The sequence below is a fragment of the Salvelinus sp. IW2-2015 genome, linkage group LG33 (genome assembly GCF_002910315.2).
Source record: "Salvelinus sp. IW2-2015 linkage group LG33, ASM291031v2, whole genome shotgun sequence".
NCBI classification, from domain to species: domain Eukaryota; kingdom Metazoa; phylum Chordata; class Actinopteri; order Salmoniformes; family Salmonidae; genus Salvelinus; species Salvelinus sp. IW2-2015.
Window position 1 is genome coordinate 27791799 of NC_036872.1, and position 19416 is coordinate 27811214.

Below are 19416 nucleotides of genomic sequence, written 5' to 3' on the forward strand. Positions count from 1 at the left end.
TTCAGGCTACTCTGGCGAGACATGGAGGGCTGTGCGGCCCCACAAAGAAATGCCACCACACCACACTGAGACTGACCCACTGCACCGGTCATGCTGGAGGATGTTGCAGGCAGCAGAACGTTCTCCACGGCGTCTCCAGACTCTGTCACGTCTGGCACATGTGCTGTGGCTCAGTGTGAACCTGCTTTCATCTGTGAAGAGACAGAGGCGCCAGTGGCGAATTTGCCAATCTTGGTGTCTTTCTGGCAAATGCCAAACGTCCTGCACGGTGTTGGGCTGTAAGCTCAACCCCCACCTGTGGACGTCGGGCCCTCATACCACCCTCATGGAGTCTGTTCTGACCGTTTGAGCAGACACATGCACATTTGTGGCCTGCTGGAGGTCATTTTGCAGGGCTCTGGCAGTGCTCCTCTTTGCACAAAGGTGGAGGTAGCGGTCCTGCTGCTGGGTGTTGCCCTCCTACGGCCTCCTCCACGTTCTCTGATGTACTGGCCTGTCTCCTGGTAGCGCCTCCATGCTCTGGACACTACGCTGACAGACACAGCAAACCTTCTTGCCACAGCTCGCATTGATGTGCCATCCTGGATGAGCTGCACTACCTGAGCCACTTGTGTGGGTTGTAGACTCCATCTCATGCTACCACTAGAGTGAGAGCACCGCCAGCATTCAAAAGTGACCAAAACATCAGCCAGGAAGCATAGGAACTGAGAAGTGGTCTGTGGTCACCACTTGGAGAATCACTCCTTTATTGGGGTGTTCTTGCTAATTGCCTATAATTTCCACCTTTTGTCTATTCCATTTGCACAACAGCATGTGAAATTTATTGTCAATCAGTGTTGCTTCCTAAGTGGACAGTTTAATTTCACAGAAGTGTGATTGACTTGGAGTTACATTGTGTTGTTTAAGTGTTCCCTTTATTTTTTTGAGCAGTGTATATACAGGGGGGTACCGGTCACAGAGTCAATTAGTCGGTTAGTTGAGGTAATATGTASGTCGAGTTATTAAAGTGACTGCATAGATGATAACAACAGAGTAGCAGTGGTGTAAAAGAGGGGGGGAGGGGCAAAGCAAATAGTCTGGGTAGTCATTTGACTAGATGTTCAGGAYTCTTATGGCTTGGGGGTAGAAGCTGTTTAGAAGCCTCTTGGACCTAGACTTGGCGCTCAGGTACAGCTTGCCGTGCGGTAGCAGAGAGAACAGTCTATGACCATGCAAAGGGAAGCACAGGGCCTACCTCTGACACCGTCTGGTATAGAGGTCCTGGATGGCAGGAAGCTTGGCCCCAGTGATGTACTGGGCAGTTCGCACTACCCTCTGTAGTGCCTTGCGGACGGAGGCCAAGCAGTTGTTGGCCTCATACCAGGCAGTGATGCAACCGGTCAGGATTCTCTCGATGGTGCAGCTGTAGAACCGTTTGAGGATCTGAGGACCCATGACAAATCTTTTCAGTCTCCTGAGGAGGAAAATGTTTTGTCGTGACCTCTTCAAGACTGTCTTGGTGTGCTTGGACCATGTCAGTTTGTTGGCGATGTGGACACCAAGGAACTTGAAGCTCTCAAAATGCTCCACTGCAGCACCGTCGATGAGAATGTGGGCGTGCTCGGTCCTCTTTTTCCTGTAGTCCACAATCATCTCCTTTGTCTTGATCACGTTGAGGGAGAGGTTGTTGTCCTGGCACCACTCGGCCAGGTCTGACCTCCTCCCTATAGGCTGTCTTGTCGTTGTCGGTGATCAGGCCTACCACTCTTGTGTCATTGGCAAACATAATGATGGTGTTGGATTCATGCCTGGCCGTGCAGTCATGAGTGAACAGTGAGTACAGGAGGGGACTGAACATGCACCCCTAAGGGGCCCCTGTGTTGAGAATCAGCGTGGTGGATGTGTTGTTACCTACCCTTACCATCTGGGGGCAGCCCGTCAGGAAGTCCAGGATCCAGTTGCAGAGGGAGGTGTTTAGTCCCAGGGTCCTTAGCTTATTGATGAGCTTTGTGGGCACTATGGTGTTGAGCACTGAGCTGTAGTCAATGAACAGCATTCTCACATAGGTGTTCCTTTTGTCCAGGTGGGAAAGGGCAGTGTGGAGTGCAATAGAGATTGTATCATCTGTGGATCTGTTTGGGCGGTATGCAAATTGGAGTGGGTTTCTGGGATAATGGTGTTGATGTGAGCCATGACCAGCCTTTCAAAGCACTTCATGACTACAGACGTGAGTGCTACGGGTCMGTAGTCATTTAGGTAGGTTACCTTAGTGTTCTTGGGCACAGGCACTATYGTGGTCTGCAGACTCAGACAGGAAGAGGTTGAAAATGTCAGTGAAGACACTTGCCAGTTGGTCAGCGCATGCTCGCAGTACACGTCCTGGTAATCTGTCTGGCCCTGCGGCCTTGTGAATGTTGACCTGTTTAAAGGCCTTACTCACATTGGCTGCGGAGAGCGTGATCACACAGTCGTCCAGAATAGCTGGTGCTCTCATGCATGTTTCAGTGTTATTTGCCTCGAAGCGAGCATAGAAGTAGTTTAGCTCGTCTGGTAGGCTTGAGTCACTGGGCAGCTCTTGGCTGTGCTTCCCTTTGTAGTCTGTAATGGTTTGCAAGCCCTGCCACATCCGACGAGCGAAAATGTCAGAGCCGATGTAATACGATTCGATCTTAGTCCTGTATTGATGCTTTGCCTGTCTGATGGTTCGCCGGAGGGRATAGCGGGATTTCTTAGAAGCTTCCGGGTTAGAGTCCCGCTCCTTTAAAGCGGCAGCTCTAGCCTTTAGCTCAGTGCGGATATTGCCTGTAATCCATGGCTTCTGGTTGAYGTATGTACGTACGATCACTGTGGGGACGACGTCATCGATCAATCAATCAATCAAATGTATTTATAAAGCCCTTCTTACATCAGCTGATGTCACAAAGTGCTGTACAGAAACCCTGCCTAAAACCCAAACAGCGAGCAATGCAGGTGTAGAAGCATCGATGCACTTATTGATGAAGCCAATGACTGATGTGTACTCCTCAATGCCATCAGAGGAATTCCYGAACATATTCCAGTCTGTGCTAGCAAAACAGTTCTGTAGATTAGCATCTGCTTCATCTGACCACTTTTTTATTGATCTAGTCACTGGTGCTTCCTGCTTTAATTTTTGCTTGTAAGCAGGAATCAGGATGATAGAATTATGGTCAGATTTGCCAAATGGAGGCGAAGGAGAGCTTTGGATGTGTCTCTGTGTGTGGAGTAAAGGTGGTCCAGAGTTTCTTTCCCTCTGGTTGAACATTTAACATGRTGATAGAAATTTGGTAAAACGGATTTATGTTTCCCTGCATTAAAGTCCCCGGCTACTAGGAGCGCTGCCTCTGGGTGAGCATTTTCTTGTTTGCTTATGGCAAAATACAGCTCATTCAATGCTGTCTTAGTGCCAGCCTCAGTCTGTGGTGGTATGTAAACAGATAGAAATAAATACAGATGAAAACTCTCTAGGTAGATAGTGTGGTATACAGTTTATCATGAGAAACTCTACCTCAGGCGAGCAATAGCTTGAGACTGCCTTAGAAATCTTGCATCAGCTGTTATTTACAAAAATACATAGCCCGCCACCCCTTGTCTTACCAGACGCCGCTGTTCTATCCTGCCGCTACAACGTATAACCAGCCAGCTGTATGTTGATAGTGTCGTCGTTCAGCCACGACTCCGTGAAGCATAAGATATTACAGTTTTGAATGTTCCGTTGGTAGTTTAATCTTGCGCGTAGGTTATCTATTTTATTCTACAAAGATTGCACGTTTTCTAGCAGAATGGAAGGAAGTGGGGGTTTATTCGGTCGCCTACGAATTCTCAGAAGGCAGCCCCGCCCTCTGGCCCTTTTTTCTCCACCTCCTCTTCACGCAAATCACGAGGATCTGGGCCTGTTCCCAAGAAAGAAGTATATKATTTGCATCGGGCTCGTCAGACTCGTTAAAAGAAAAAAGGATTCTGCTAGTCCGTGGTGAGTAATCGCAGTCCTGATGTCCAGAAGTTATTTTCGGTCATAAGAGATGGTAGCGGCAACATTATGTACAATTGTCACGTTCTGACCATAGTTCTTGTGTGTTTTACTTGTTTTAGTGTTGGTCAGGACGTGAGCTGGGTGGGCATTCTATGTTGTGTGTCTAGTTTGTCTGTTTCTATGTTTGGCCTAATATGGTTCTCAATCAGAGGCAGGTGTTTTGTGTTGTCTCTGATTGGGAATCATATTTAGGTGGCTTGTTTTGTGTTGGGGTTTGTGGGTGGTTGTCTTCTGTCTTTGTGTTCTGCACCAGATAGGACTCTCTCGGTTTTCACATTTATTGTTTTGTATTTTGTATAGTGTTCACGTTATCGTCTCTTTGTTTATTAAACATGTTGAACACTAGCCGCGCTGCATTTTGGTCCTCTCCTTCACCAACGGAAGAAAACCGTTACAACAATATAAGTTGTTTTTTTTAAGTTACAAACAACACAAATAAACGAACGAAGAAACACAATCGGTTGGGGACACGTAAAACGTCAGCCTTCTTCTCCGGCACCATTTATTATATTATGTTAGTGGTTACTCCCAGACCTAGGTTCAAGTACTATTCAAAATCTTTCAAGTCCTTAAAGAGATAGTTAAAAAAAAATACACAATGGTTTAAGCAGTCTATGGACGCGGTATGACAGCAATCCATGCTTTGGTTTAGTTACCCTGGCACTGTTTCCACATGCTAATGTTTACGCATTTGTGGCACGGAACCATGTCATTGAACCGATATTAGCATTTTTCGCGCATCATGTGCAAATGATCCAAAACTTTCTCAAATATATTGCGAAGCTCAACAAAATCACTTATACAGTGCATTCGGAAAGTATTCAGACCCCTTGACTTTTCCCAACCTTATTCTAAAATTGATAAAATAGTTTTTCCCCCCCTCATCAATCTACACACAATACCCCACCCTATAATGACAAAGCAAAAACAGGTTTTTAGACACTTTTGCAAATGTATTAAAAATAAAAAGCTGAAATAAAAAGTATTCAGACCCTTTACTTAGTACTATGTTGAAGCACCTTTGGCAGCAATAACAGCCTCAAGAATTCTCTGTAAAGTCCCTATTTAATGTGGCCCAGCTGCTACACACTTTCTCTTACAAACACACCATCTCCTACCCCACCGCTCACAACGCGTTCACACCCACACAAGCGCTCTCAAACTAGGACAAACAGACACATACAACAATAATCAAATAAAATAGTACAAAAAAACTGGTGATGCAGGCTTGTGAACATGACATAATTTGCTTAACAGATGCGATGTGGCCTAGCAAATCTGTCAGTAAGAAGTCCGTTGCGCTCCTTTTCCAGTATCCCTTTGTCATCCTGTGCTGTCCCTGTTGTGATCCAGTCCTTCATGAGTCCCAAATGGCCCCTATTCCCTATATAGTACACTACGTTTGACCAAAGTCTCTGGTCAAATGTAGTGCACTACATAGGAAATAGGGTGCCATTTTGGGAGACAGCCCTTGTCCTCAGCGTACCCAGAACTCCCCTGCTCAGCGTTGCCCGGCATCTCGGATGCGACAGGCCACCGCCGTTATGAGAGCCGCCCCCTTCCCACTGCCATCCTCTGATTGGATGAAAGTGACCTTGCACTGCGGCGCCAGGTCCCTGACAGTCTCATGCATGAAGTTGGAGAAGCTGTGAAGACGAGAGATGAGAGGCAGTTTACAATGTTATTTCTGAACATAAGACAATAGACCAGAAGCTGCAGGGAATGCAGGGGAGTGAGCTCACATGGCCAGAAGCAAGTGAATGAGGTAGATGCGCATAGGCAGATGCACATGTACTCACAGCTACTGTAAAAAGATGTGGTGAAAAGGCATTTGAGGGTAGACTTTAGGATTCCTAGATGCTTACTGCTGATTTCAACACTATATCACTCAAATTAAATATATTATTTGGGAAAAAAATGCATAAAGAAACCAAATAACTATATTTTGTAGCCTACAGTAAAAAAAAAAAGACCTTTGAGAATGTTATCAAAACCATGGAAACAGACAGCTTGCATAAAAAGTTAGGTTAGAAGATCTCAATGTTTATCTTTTTGTCACCCACTAATTTTATTCATAGATTCAGCCAGATTAAAAAAGAGAAACTAAAGACAATAAAGTAAAAAACTTCCAGATTTCTAGTTATAGTGCCTTCAGAAAGTATTCTTACCCCTCGACCTTTTCTACATTTTGTTATGTTACAGCCTGAATTCAAAATGGGTTCAATAGTTATTTTCCCCCTCACCTATCTACATACAATACCCCATAATGACAAAGCAAAAACATGTTTAGACATTTTTGCTAATTTATTGTAAATGAAATATCTCATTTACATATGTATTCACACCCCTGACTAAATACAGGTTAGAACCTTTGACATCTCTGTCAAGATGTTTGTTGATCATTACTAGACAGCCATTTTCAAGTTTTGCCATAGATTTTAAAGCTGATTCAAGTCAAAACTGTAACTAGGAACATTCAATGCCGTATTGGTAAGCAACTCCCTTGTATAACCTATTTGGCATTGTGTTTTAGGTAATTGTCCTGCTGAAAGCTGAATTTGACTCCCAGTGTCTGTTGGAAAGCGGACTGAACCAGGTTTTCCTCTAGGATTTTGCCAGTGCTTAGCTCTATTCCGTTTTTCATCCTAAAAAAACTCCCTAATCCTTGCCGATGTTAAGCATACCCATAASATGATGCAGCCACCACCATGCTTGAAAATATGAAGAGTGGTACTCAGTTATGTGTTGTGTTGGATTTGCCCCAAACATAATGCTTCATATTCAGTACATAAAATGTATTTCTTTGCCACGATTTGCAGTTTTCCTTAAGTGCCTTATTACAAACAGGATGCATGTTTTGGAATATTTATATTCTGTACAGGCTTCCTTATTTTCACTCTGTAATTTAGGTTAGTATTGTTGAGTAAATCCTTTGTTTTCTACTATCATAGCCATTAAACTCTGTAACTGTTTTAAATTCACCATTGCCCTCATTGTGAAACCCCTGAGCGGTTTCCTTCCTCTTCGGCAACTTTGTTAGGAAGGACTAGGTGTAACTTTGTAGTCACTACACCATCCAAAGTGTAATTAATAACTTAACATTGCTCAAAAATATATTTTTTGTTGTTGAGATATTCAATCTCTGCCTGCCCCCCCCTACCAATAGGTGCCCTTCTTTGCGAGACATTGCAAAACCTCCCGGGTCTTTGTGGTTGAATATGTTTTGTGAGCTTTAACCTGACAGTATTATCACAAAAAAACAAGCACTCACTGTGGGTGTAGTTTGTAGAGTGTTCCGTCGACACCCACTGTAATTTTGAGCTCAGGGAGGTTGCGGTTCTGCCGGATCTTATCGACCACGGCAGCCAGGCCGGCACCACAGAGCTGGGCTGCGCGGCAAGCCACCACGCTACACACCTCCTTCACCAGGATGCTGTCGTCACACGTAGAGCTGGTCAGACCCAGGTGCTGCAGGATGGAGCGCACCTGCCTCAGGGCCAGACGGTCACTAACAGAGGGGCACAGACAACAGTCAAGTAAATATCAACGAGATCTATATCAAATCAACACTTTTTATGAACATAAATAGCACACGTTGTTCTCCATCCTTTGCTAGACATATCGAAATCGAATAGCTTTGATACACAGAAAAAGGGATTCACACATTGCTCCCACCATGGCTGTCAACTTTTAAGCAACTTTTTTTAATGAAACACTTTTCCAATCTTCTTCTTGCTCGTCATGCATCAACACTAGATATTGATTGAAGGTGTGGTTACCACAAACATGACCAGACACTAGACACTGACTCACCTCTCGATCTGGGAGAGGAACTTGGTTTCAAAGATGCCTCTGGTCTTGAGCCTCTCAGAGAGTTTGCCTCGGAACAGCAGTCCCTTAGTAGTGAACTCCAGCAGTACGTTCCTCACTATCTCCCCAAGGTACATCCCACTGATCATCTTCTCATACCTGACAGAGAGAGAGCGAGAGAGAGCAAGAGAGAGAGAGAGCGAGACAAAGACACTTGATTCCTGTGGCTTACCCCTGGAAAACCAGCTATCAGGCTTTATGGATGAAAGTGTTATTGCCCTGGTGTGTGTCTAGTAGTCCCCAGCCTCCAAAGATACATCAACTTGAAAAAACAGTAAATAATAAATCCAATACACTCACAAGAAGGAGATAAAGTTACAAACTCCTTTCTTTGTTCAGTTCATCCTTTGTAAGTCAACACCTCAACTAAGGGTGTTCTTTCTTTATTATAAACTGGGTGGATCAAGCCCTGAATGCTGATTGGCTGAAAGCCTTAGCCATGGTATATTGGCCATATACCATACCCCCTCTGGCCTTATTGCTTAATTATAACACAACTGCAAACAAACAGTAATAGTCTACGTCTGTTTGCCAGGGTTGGCGGAGTGCTCATCCACGGCTTTGTCGAAGTCTGTGCTGAATTTGTCCAGCTCTCCGTGGTCCCCGAACGCCCCCCACTCCATGTTAACACACATCTTCCCTTCGCTCCCATCCACCAGCTCCATGTTCTGCATCTCCTCCATGTAGCACACGTTGGTGCCAGTACCTGGAAAGAGGGGGAGCGAGTGAGTGAGTGAGTGAGTGAGAGAGAGGAAACTCATTGAAATAAAAGGGAGACCGTTGTTGATCTGTTACAGCCTGTGCTTGTGGCCCAGAAGGCACATCCCGTAGGCTCTGAGARTCACCTACGATGAGGCCCACCTCACACAGTGGGTCCTCGTAGCCACATGTCATCATGGTGCCCACCGTATCATTCACCACGGCAACCACGTCCAGGTCAAACTCCTACAAAAACATCAACACGAAGAAGTACGGGTCACTAACATGGAACAGTGTGCTATAACCAGAGGATTTCAGATTTGAGACTGGTATACTTTAACATCAACTTCCAAAATGGTTACGGACGGTGTACTTTCACGGTATCATATTCCATTTTTAAAGGATTTGAGATCCTAGAGGTACTGTTTTGATTCTGGGCAGTGTAGGATTTTGAGAAAGCCCAGTCAGTAGGTGTGACCTCTGACCTCTCTGCGGTAGATAGCATCCTTCAGTAGAGTGACAACATCCTCCCCCTCGCAGCCAGTAGCTTTGAAACCCTTGGTCCACTTTAGCAGGATGCCCTGGAGGAGGAGAAGTAGGAGGAACGGACATCACATTAGGACAGGCATCTTTATCTGGAATGTTGATTAGTCGGAAACCTAAGACATGAAGGCCAGCCTTGGCACGTGAGGGTATTTGTTTTGGTTTGTTATGTTCCAGACTTATTCTAAAATTGATTAAATTGTTTTCCCCCCTTATTAATCTACACACAATATACCATGACAAAGCAAAAACAGGTTTTTATAAATGTTTCCTAATTTATTAAATATAAAAACTGAAATATCACATTTACATAAGTATTCAGACCCTTTACTCAGTACTTTGTTGAAGCACCTTTAGCAGCAATTACACCATTGAGTTTTCTTGGGTATGACGCTACAAGCTTGGCACACCTGTGTTTGGGGAGTTTCTTCCATTCTTCTCTGCAGATCCTCTCAAGCTCTGTCAGTTTGGATGGGGAGCGTTGCTGCAGAGCTATTTTCAGGTCTCTCCAGAGATGTTCGATTAGATTCAAGTCCAGGCTCTGGCTGGGCCACTCAAGGACATTCAGAGACTTGTCCCGAAGCCACTCCTGCGTTGTCTTGGCTGTGTGCTTAGGGCCGTTGTCCTGTTGGCAGGTGAACCTTCGCCCCAGTCTGAGGTCCTGAGCTCTCTTGAGCAGGTTGTCATCAAGGATCTCTGTACTTTCCTCCGTTCATATTTGCCTCGATACTGACTAGTCTCCCAGTCCCTGCTGCTGAAAAACAATCCCACAGCATGATGCTGCCACCACCATGCTTCACCGTAGGGATGGTGGCAGGTTTCCTAAAGACGTGATGCTTGGCATTCAGGCCAAAGAGTTCAATCTTTATTTCATCAGACCAGAGATTCTTGTTTCTCAAGGTCCGAGAGTATTTAGGTGCCTTTWGGCAAACTCCAAGCGGGCGGACATGTGCCTTTTACTGATGAGTGGCTTCCTTCCTTCCACTCGACCATAAAGGCCACAGAGGAACTCTAGAGCTGTCAAGAGTGACCATCGGGTTCTTGGTCACCTCCCTGACCAAGGACCTTTCCCCCTGATCGCTCAGTTTGGCCAGCTCTAGGAAAAATCTTGGTGGTTCCAAACTTCTTCCAMTTAAGAATGATGGGGGCACTGTGTTCTTGGGGACCTTCAATGCTGCAGACATTTTTTGGTACCCTTACCCTGATATGTGCCTCGACACAATCCTGTCTCGAAGCTCTACGGACAATTGCTTCGACCTCATGGCTTGGTTTTTGCTCTGACATGCACTGTCAACTGTGGGACCTTATATAGACAGATGTGTGCCTTTCAAATTTTATTTAAATTAATTAAATACATTTATTTTATTTAACTAAGCAAGTCAGTTAAGAACAAAATCTTATTTACAATTTTTTATTTTTTTTATTTCACCTTTATTTAACCAGGTAGGCTAGTTGAGAACAAGTTCTCATTTGCAACTGCGACCTGGCCAAGATAAAGCAAAGCAGTTTGACACATACAACACAAACATACAGTCAATAATACAATAGACAACGTCTATATACAGTATGTGCAAATGAGGTAGGATAAGGGAGGTAAGGCAATAAATAGGCCATGGTGGCGAAGTAATTACAATATAGCAATTAAACACTGGATTGGTAGATGTGCAGAATATATATATATATATATATATGAATGTGCAAGTAGAGATACTGGGGTGCAAAGGAGCAAGATAAATAAATAAATACAGTATGTGGATGAGGTATTTGGATGGGCTATTTACAGATGGGCTATGTACAGGTGCGGTGATCTGTGAGCTACTTTGACAGCTGGTGCTTAAAGCTAGTGAGGGAGATATGAGTCTCCAGCGTCAGTGATTTTTGCAATTCGTTCCAGTCATTGGCAGCATAGAACTGGAAGGAAAGGCAGCCAAAGGAAGAATTGGCTTTGGGGGTGACCAGTGAGATATACCTGCTGGAGCGCGTGCTATGGGTGGGTGCTGCTATGGTGACCAGTGAGCTGAGATAAGGCGGGGCTTTACCTAGCAGAGACTTGTAGATGACCTGGAGCTAGTGGGTTTGGCGACGAGTATGAAGCGAGGGCCAGCCAACGAGAGCGTACAGGTCGCAGTGGTGGGTAGTATATGGGGCTTTGGTGACAAAACGGATGGCACTGTGATAGACTGCATCCAGTTTGTTGAGTAGAGTGTTGGAGGCTATTTTGTAAATGACATCGCCAAAGTCGAGGATCAGTAGGATAGTCAGTTTTACGAGGGTATGTTTGGCAGCATGAGTGAAGGATGCTTCGTTGCAAAATAGGATCCAATTCTAGATTTAATTTTGGATTGGAGATGCTTAATGTGAGCCTGGAAGGAGAATTTACAGTCTAACCAGACACCTAGGTATTTGTAGTTGTCCACATATTCTAAGTCAGAACCGTCCAGAGTAGTGATGCTGGATGSGCGGGCAGGTGCGGGCAGCAATCGGTTGAAGAGCATGCATTTAGTTTTACTTGCATTTTAGAGCAGTTGGAGGCCACGGAAGGAGAGCTGTATGGCATTGAAGCTCGTCTGGAGGTTAGTTAACACAGTGTCCAAAGAAGGGTCAGAGGTATACAGAATGGTGTCGTCTGCTTAGAGGTGGATCAGAGAATCCCCAGCAGCAACAGCGACAATGACGGCCTACCCCGACCAAACCCTAACGACGCGGGGCCAATTGTGCGCCGCTCTATGGGACTCCCAATCATAGCCGGTTGTGATATAGCCTGGAATCGAACCAGGGTTTGTAGCACTGAGATGCAGTGCCTTAGACCTCTGCGCCACTCGGGGGCCCCAAATCATGTCCAATCTATTGAATTTACCACAGGTGGACTCCAATAAAGTTGTAGAAACATCAAGGATGATCAATGGAAACAGAATGCACCTGAGCTCAATTTCAAGTCTCATAGCAAAGGGTCTGAATACTTGGTATTTCTGTTTCTTATTGTTAATACATTTGCAAAAATGTTTAAAAAAAGAAAAGTTTTTGCTTTGTCATCATGGGGTATTGTGTGTAGATTGCTGAGGATTTTACAAAAAAAATAATTTTTGAATAAGGCTGTAACGTAACAAAATGTGGGAAAAGTCAAGGGGTCCTAATACTTTCTGAAGGCACTGTTATTACAGTTCCAGTCAAAAGTTGACACCTACACATTCAAGGGTTTTTCTTTATTTTAACTATTTTCTATATTGTATAATAACAGTGAGGACATCAAAACTATGAAACAACACATATGGAATCATGTAGTAACCAAAAAAAAGTGTTCAACAAATCCAAATATATTTCATATTTGAGTTTCTTCAAAGTAGCCACCCTTTGCCTTGATGACAGCTTTGTACACTCTTGGCTCCTTGTGCGAGTTTGGTTATTGAACTGGTGATGTGGAAACCCCACACCCTTGAGCCTGCTACTATATATATAATATATATAGCCTGGAATCGAACCAAGGTTTGTAGCACTGAGATGCAGTGCCTTTGACCTCTGCGCCACTCGGGAGCCCCAAATCATGTCCAATCTATTGAATTTACCACAGGTGGACTCATACACACACACACACACACACACACACACACACACACACAACACACAACACCACACACACACACACACACACACACACCACACACACACACACACACACACACAACACACACACCGTTCAAAGTTTGGGGTCACTTAGAAATGTCCTTGTTTTTGAAAGAAAAGCAAATTTTTTGTCCATTAAATAACATCAAATTGATCAGAAATACAGTATAGACATTGTTAATGTTGTAAATGACTATTGTAGGTGGAAACGGTTGATTTTGAATGGAATATCTACATAGGTGTACAGAGGCTCATTATCAGCATCACTCCTGTGTTCCAATGGCACGTCGTGTTAGCTAATCCAAGTTTATCATTTTAAAAGGCTAATTGATCATTAGCAAACCCTTTTTCAATTATGTTAGCACAGTTTGTAAACTGTTGTGTGCTGATTAAAGAAGCAATTAAACTGGCCTTCTTTAGACTAGTTGAGTATCTGGAGCATCAGCATTTTTGGATTCGATTACAGGCTCAAAATGGCCAGAAACAAAGAACTTTCTTCTGAAACTCGTCAGTCTATTCTTGTTCTGAGGAATGAAGCTATTCCATGTGAGAAATTGCCAAGAAACTGAAGATCTCGTACAACGCTGTGTACTACTCCCTTCACAGAACAGCGCAAACTGTCTCTAGCCAGAATAGGAAAGAGGAGTGGGAGGCCTGGTGCACAACTGAGCAAGAGGACAAGTACATTAGAGTGTCTAGTTTGAGAAACAGATGCCTCACAAGTCCTCAACTGGCAGCTTCATTAAATAGTACCCGCAAAACACCAGTCTCAACGGCAACAGTGAAGAGGCGACTCCGGGATGCTGTTCCTCCGTCCAGTGTCTGTGTTCTTTTTCCCATCTTAATCATTTCTTTTTATTGGCCAGTCTGAGATGTGGCTTTTTCTTTGTCTCTTGACTTCTTCATTTTATAAGAAACATTCATGTGTTGAAAATCCCAAATTGTTTGCATAGTCAACTTACACACAGCTCTGACACACACACTTACCCCACCAGAAAAGATTAAGATGGGCAAAAGAACACAGACATTGGACAGAGGAATATAAATTTGTTTTACTGAAGGACCGTTCTGTTTGCGCTCTCTGTTGTAAAACTGTTGTTTGTTGGACATTAAGTGTATGGCGTCATTTTGAAACGAGACATGGGAAAAACTTCATGGATGAGGCGGACAAGGCTGAAGGAATCAAGCTACAAAAATCAAGCTACAGAGGAGAGCTACAAAGTTGAGCAGTGCTTTGCTAAACATGGAAAACCATTTACTAATGGAGAATATATCAAGGAGGCTTTACTTAGTAGTTCCCAGGCTTAATTTGATYGATTTCCTAACAAAGACAAAATCATCTCAAAGACATGCCTGTGTCTGCCAGAACTGTTGAAGGGCGCGTTACGGGGATTGTTGAAAATGGTTGAAAATGTAAAGGAACAGCAAACTGTAGCGTTAAAAGATGCACCTATGTTTAGTGTGGCTCTTGATGAGAGTGTGGATGTGAATGACATTCCACGTCTGACGGTTGTTGCAAGATACTGTGACCCAGAGTAGGTAAGTGAGGAGCCGCTTGGTCTATAACCCATGCATGGTACTACTAAAGGGGAAGATGTAGCAAAAGCATTCACAGATCATTTTGAGGAGAGAGGTGTCGATATTAAAAACATCTCGCTATTACAACTGACGGTGCCCCCGCTATGGTGGGGAAACAAAAAAGATTTGCAAAGCTGATTGAAGAAAAGATTGGCCGGGCCTCCTGAGTGGCCCAGCGATCTAAGGCCACTCAGGAGTGCTAGACCCGGGTTCATTCCTGGGAGTCCCATAGGACGGCACATAACTGGCCCAGCGTCGTCAGGGTTAGAGGAGGGTTTGGGCGGGGGGGGCTTTACTTGGCTCATCGCGCCCTAGAGACTCCTTGTGGCGGACCGGGTGTCTGCAGGCTGACCCAGGTCGCCAGTTGAACGGTGTTTCCTCCGACACATTTGTGTGGCTGGCTTCTGGGTTAAGCTGGCGGGTGTTAAGGAGCATGGTTAGGCGGGTCATGTTTCGCCTCTCCCAAGCCTGTTGGGGAGTTGCAGTGATGAGACAAGATCGAAATTGGGGAGAAAAAGGGGTGTAAAAAAAAAAGAATGTCACTATCATTCACCAAGAGAAACTGTGTTCCAAGATCAAMCCTGTGGTGCTGATGGACAGCACCTCTCTTTAGTGAGCTATGGAATTCTTCCATTTGTGGGCAATTAGATATTCAATAGGCACAATTAGTTGTAATGCACATATGAAAATCCTAACTGGCACGCAGATCGTTAGAAATGGTAGGGTAAATTGTAAATTGGCACTCTACACAAAAAAGGTCTATGCTATGTCAGGATCACAGGCTACAGGCACCTAGAGCATGCGTGAATAGACCATGTGTTGCACTCCGACCACTCCTGTCAACACTTGTCCTTCCAAGCGTTGGCCTGGGAATGATGAGGTGCAGACAGAGCATGATGAGTGTTCTCTAGTCTTCTCAACGTTTTGTCTGTGAGAGTTTCAACAGTAGTGGGTCAATCGATAAAAAAACGATTGAAATGCATTGCTTTTTGTGTATGTGTGGTGTGTATATGTGGTGTGTGTGTGTGTGTGTGTGTGTGTGTGTGTGTGTGTGTGTGTGTGTGTGTGTGTGTGTGTGTGTGTGTGTGTGTGTGTGTGTGTGTGTGTGTGTGTGCGTTTGCTTTTTTTACCTGGTCCAGTTTGCTCTGATGGCACGGGAAGGAGAAGGTGAAGCCGAGGGGCAAGGACGCTCCTTTCATACCCATGTACTCCAGGAAGTCAGCAATGCAGTGCACTATGTGGTCAAACAGCTGACAGGGAGAGAGAGAACAGAGAGAGAAGGAGAGAACGAGAGAGATGACAGAGAGAAAGGGAAATAGAAAAGAGTGAGTGAGAAAGAGAGAAAACATAGGTCAAATTACCAATGCAGTGGACTGGGACTGAGCTCTACCTATTAGGGTTGGCCAATATTTTATATCTATGGATGATAATTGAAAGCCATTGTCGATGGTGACGACATAGTGAATTGACAGACGGTGGTTTAGCCTATTTGAACTTGACTGGCGCCATTCCTATTTGCTTTAGCTTATTTCAATAAATAGCCTATGTTGTACAGGCCTACAGAACGCAAGAGAGGAATGTAGGCTAGACAGCAGAGAATTCCACCAAATCACAAAATGTCCAGTCAGAAAATATTGTTTCTCTTTCTCTCTCTGTCGGATGCATGGGCCTTATAGCCTAAACTTGTACATGTTTTATAACTGACACTCCTTAACTATATTGTCTAGCTGTTAAAAAAAAACGTAGGCTATATTCCCTTCTCTCCCTTCAATATGAATATGACCTTTGGGCTAGGCTACGCTTTCATCGTTTTATGCATGCATGGCTTTCTCCCGATCAAACAATGAATGAATCTAACGGCGTTCCATCTCAAAGTTGTTTAAATATCCTAAAAACGTAAGGTAGCCATGGGACTGATAATGAAAGAGAACAAACAATATCAATGGCCTATAGAAAAATATAATGACAAGTTAAATCAAGTTTAAATTATCAGTGCAGGGCGAAAAAATCCCTCCATGTGAGGTTAAAATCTAAATGGCCAATAACCTCTCCTCCTACGCCTATCATAAAAGTTTGAAGACAAATGAAAGTTATGAACAGCAGCCTATTTCCCAAATATTTGAATAGCCTAAGAAGATACTGTTGTCCTACAGTTGTCGCTTTCAAAAAGAACAAGAATATAATCCTCAAGTCTCATCTTTCAAAATACATAGAGTCCTCTTAATTTACAGCATTTCTCACACACAGACAACCAAAAGTTCCCAAATTAGCAGGAAAGATTGGGGGAAACTTCATTGCACGAGGTGCTCAAGTTCAGAACGGCTGTCAGTGAAAACACGGTTTACCTCCTCTCCAGTGCCCTGCATGGCCTCCTGGGGAATGGAGTAGATCTTGTTGTGCATCTCCACACTGCGTCTCTTCCCGCACCGCACACGCACCAGCAGTACCCGGAAGTTGGTTCCTCCCAAGTCCAGGGCCAAGAATTCACCGTTTTCTGATGAGTTCAATGAGCACAATGGGGAGAGAAGCTAYGAAAGTAAGATAACCCCCAAACTGCTAAATATAATTTTGGAGTGTTATGTGCCTTGTTAAGGACCACAACAGCAGTAGGTGCTCACATCCTAACATACATTTTGTCAGCCATGGATTTCCAACCGCTGAGATTTTGATTGCTGGCCCATCTCTCTAACCCAGGGGTGTCAAACTCATTTACCCCAGGAGCCGCATTGGGTCTTAAACAAACGGAGGGCCGTACTGAAAATGTATTACATTTCCTCGCTTTCAATAATTGTATAAAAATAGTCCTCTATCCATTGTTTTTGGAATTTTCCATGCTCCCTGACTGTCTAGCTTTCATTTAGGTGACTATTAGTGAGCTAGACACAATCAAGAAACTGTATTATAAGTCCATTATAATTCGATTTGGTTTTAATAATTTGCAACTATATTGAGTTTGTGTTTTTATTTGTAACAGCTTAAGGCTTTCTTCTCAGTTTCCTGCTATAGCCCTGCCAAGGACATCCATCTATTATCAAGGTTTTTCAAGGCCCATCATTAGCTTATGGCTCCCTCTCAACTGAATTTCCTCGATTACTCGCGTCCCCTGTTCTCACCTCCTAAAAACCCATTGGATGAGGTCAGAGGTCACTCCCCTCTGACTTTCTAATCCAATTGGTTTTGAAAAGCGGGCAAGGAGAGACGACATGAGGAATCAAGAAAATGCCATTGAGATTCTCCCACAGATAACACCCCTCTCCCTCCTCTCTCCATCTTCTCTTCTCTTGACCCTGTACCTGTGCCGTCGGGCATGGAGCGAACAAAGGTGGGTAGCATCTTGACGGTGGCTTGGTCATGACTCTCCTTGGCCAAGCCTCTGTTCATCTCCTCTCCCATCCTCCTTTTCACGTCCAGCAGCTGCTCCTGGCTCAGACGCAGAGCGTCCAGGATACGCTGCCGCCCGGCATGCTGGATAGCCAGCCGAAACGCCACTGCTGTCACCATGGCCGCTCCCTTCCCACTTCCGTCCTCCGAGCGCAGGAAACGCACGTTGCAATCCGGCACAAGCCGCCGCACCATCTTGTGGAGCCGCCGCGCAAACCTGGGAGAGGAGGTACAACTTTATTTTAAGCTTATAAAACTTTATTAAAAGGCTTATTAGCTATTAGTAAACTGTTTGTAAATTAAATATATTTGATCATGTTTCAGTTACTAGTGAATACATGTACAGTATTAGTCAAAAGTTTGGACACACCTACTCATTCAAGGGTTTTTCTTTATTTTTTTCTATTTTCTACATTTTTTTCTACTAAAAGTGTTAAACAAATCAAAATATATTTTAGATTTTAGATTCTTCAAAGTAGCCACCCTTTAACTTGATGACAGCCTTGCACACTCTTGGCATTCTCTCAACCACCTTCTACTGCCGGTACGGGGCACGGAACCCCGCCGATCCTCTACGACTGGAATACCGACATAATCTGCCCGAGGACTCCAACAGGCCCCTCAGGTGCGACGCCAGCTGAAGGCCCATTCTGCTAACCTGCTAGGCCTGCTAGCTACCTAGAGCTACCTGGAACCCTACTAATTCCACGACTTGTCTATCGACGTCACCGCACAAAGAGGCAAAAACAGACTTACACCCATCGCGACGTCCCCCAAAGGCTAACTTGCTAGCCCCGGTCTGCTAACTGCTAGCTTGCCTGCCCCGGTCTGCTAACTGCTAGCTCTCCTGCCCCGGTCTGCTAACTGCTAGCTTGCCAGCCCCGGTCTGCTAACTGCTAGCTTGTTAGCATCGGCCTGCTAACTGTCTGAATCGCCGTGTTCCCAGTCAGCCCAACCACTCACTGGACCCATATGTTCACTTGGCTAKGCATGCCTCTCTCTAATATCAATATGCCTCGTCCATTACTGTCCTGGTTAGTGATTACTGTCTTATTTCACTGTAGAGCCTCTAGCCCTGCTCAATATGCCTTAACCAACCATGTTGTTCCACCTCCTACCTATGTGATGACATCACCTGGTTTAAACGTCTCTAGAGACTATATCTCTCTCATCATTACTCAATGCCTAGGTTTACCTCCAATGTACTCACATCCTACCTTACCTTTGTCTGAATCTATGCCTTGAATCTATGCTATCGAGCCCAGAAACCTGCTCCTTTTACTCTCTCTTTTCCGAACGTGCTAGACAGCCAGTTCGTATAGCATTAAGCCATACCCTTATCCTACTTCTCCTCTGTTCCTCTGGTGATGTAGAGGTTAATCCAGGTCCTGCAGTGCCTAGCCCCACTCCCACTCCCCAGGTGCTCTCATTTGTTGACTTCTGTAACCGTAAATGCCTTGGTTTCATGCATGTTAAAATTAGAAGCCTACTCCCTAAGTTTGTTTTACTCACTGCTTTAGCACACTCTGCCAACCCGGATGTCTTAGCCGTGTCTGAATCCTGGCTTAGGAAACCACAGAAAACCCTGAAATCTCCATCGCTAACTATAACATTTTCCGCCAAGATAGAACTGCCAAAGGGGGCGGTGTTGCAATCTACTGCAAAGATAGTATCCAAGTCTGTACCAAAASAAT

General features: G+C 44.5%; 1 protein-coding gene across 1 annotated transcript in view; it reads right to left on the reverse strand.

The window, feature by feature from the left end:
* Positions 1–4504: 4504 nt before the first annotated feature.
* Positions 4505–19416, reverse strand: part of LOC111957358 (hexokinase-2-like) — a 106100-nt gene continuing 91188 nt past the window's right edge. Inside the window, exons 10-18 of the mRNA XM_023978129.2 lie at positions 17635–17939; positions 16687–16835; positions 15472–15591; positions 9085–9180; positions 8746–8845; positions 8423–8606; positions 7844–7999; positions 7302–7538; positions 4505–5676 (exon numbers count right to left, since the gene is read on the reverse strand). Coding sequence (XP_023833897.2) covers positions 5532–5676; positions 7302–7538; positions 7844–7999; positions 8423–8606; positions 8746–8845; positions 9085–9180; positions 15472–15591; positions 16687–16835; positions 17635–17939 — 1492 coding nt within the window. The 3' untranslated portion in view covers positions 4505–5531. The remainder of the gene's footprint in view (positions 5677–7301; positions 7539–7843; positions 8000–8422; positions 8607–8745; positions 8846–9084; positions 9181–15471; positions 15592–16686; positions 16836–17634; positions 17940–19416) is intronic.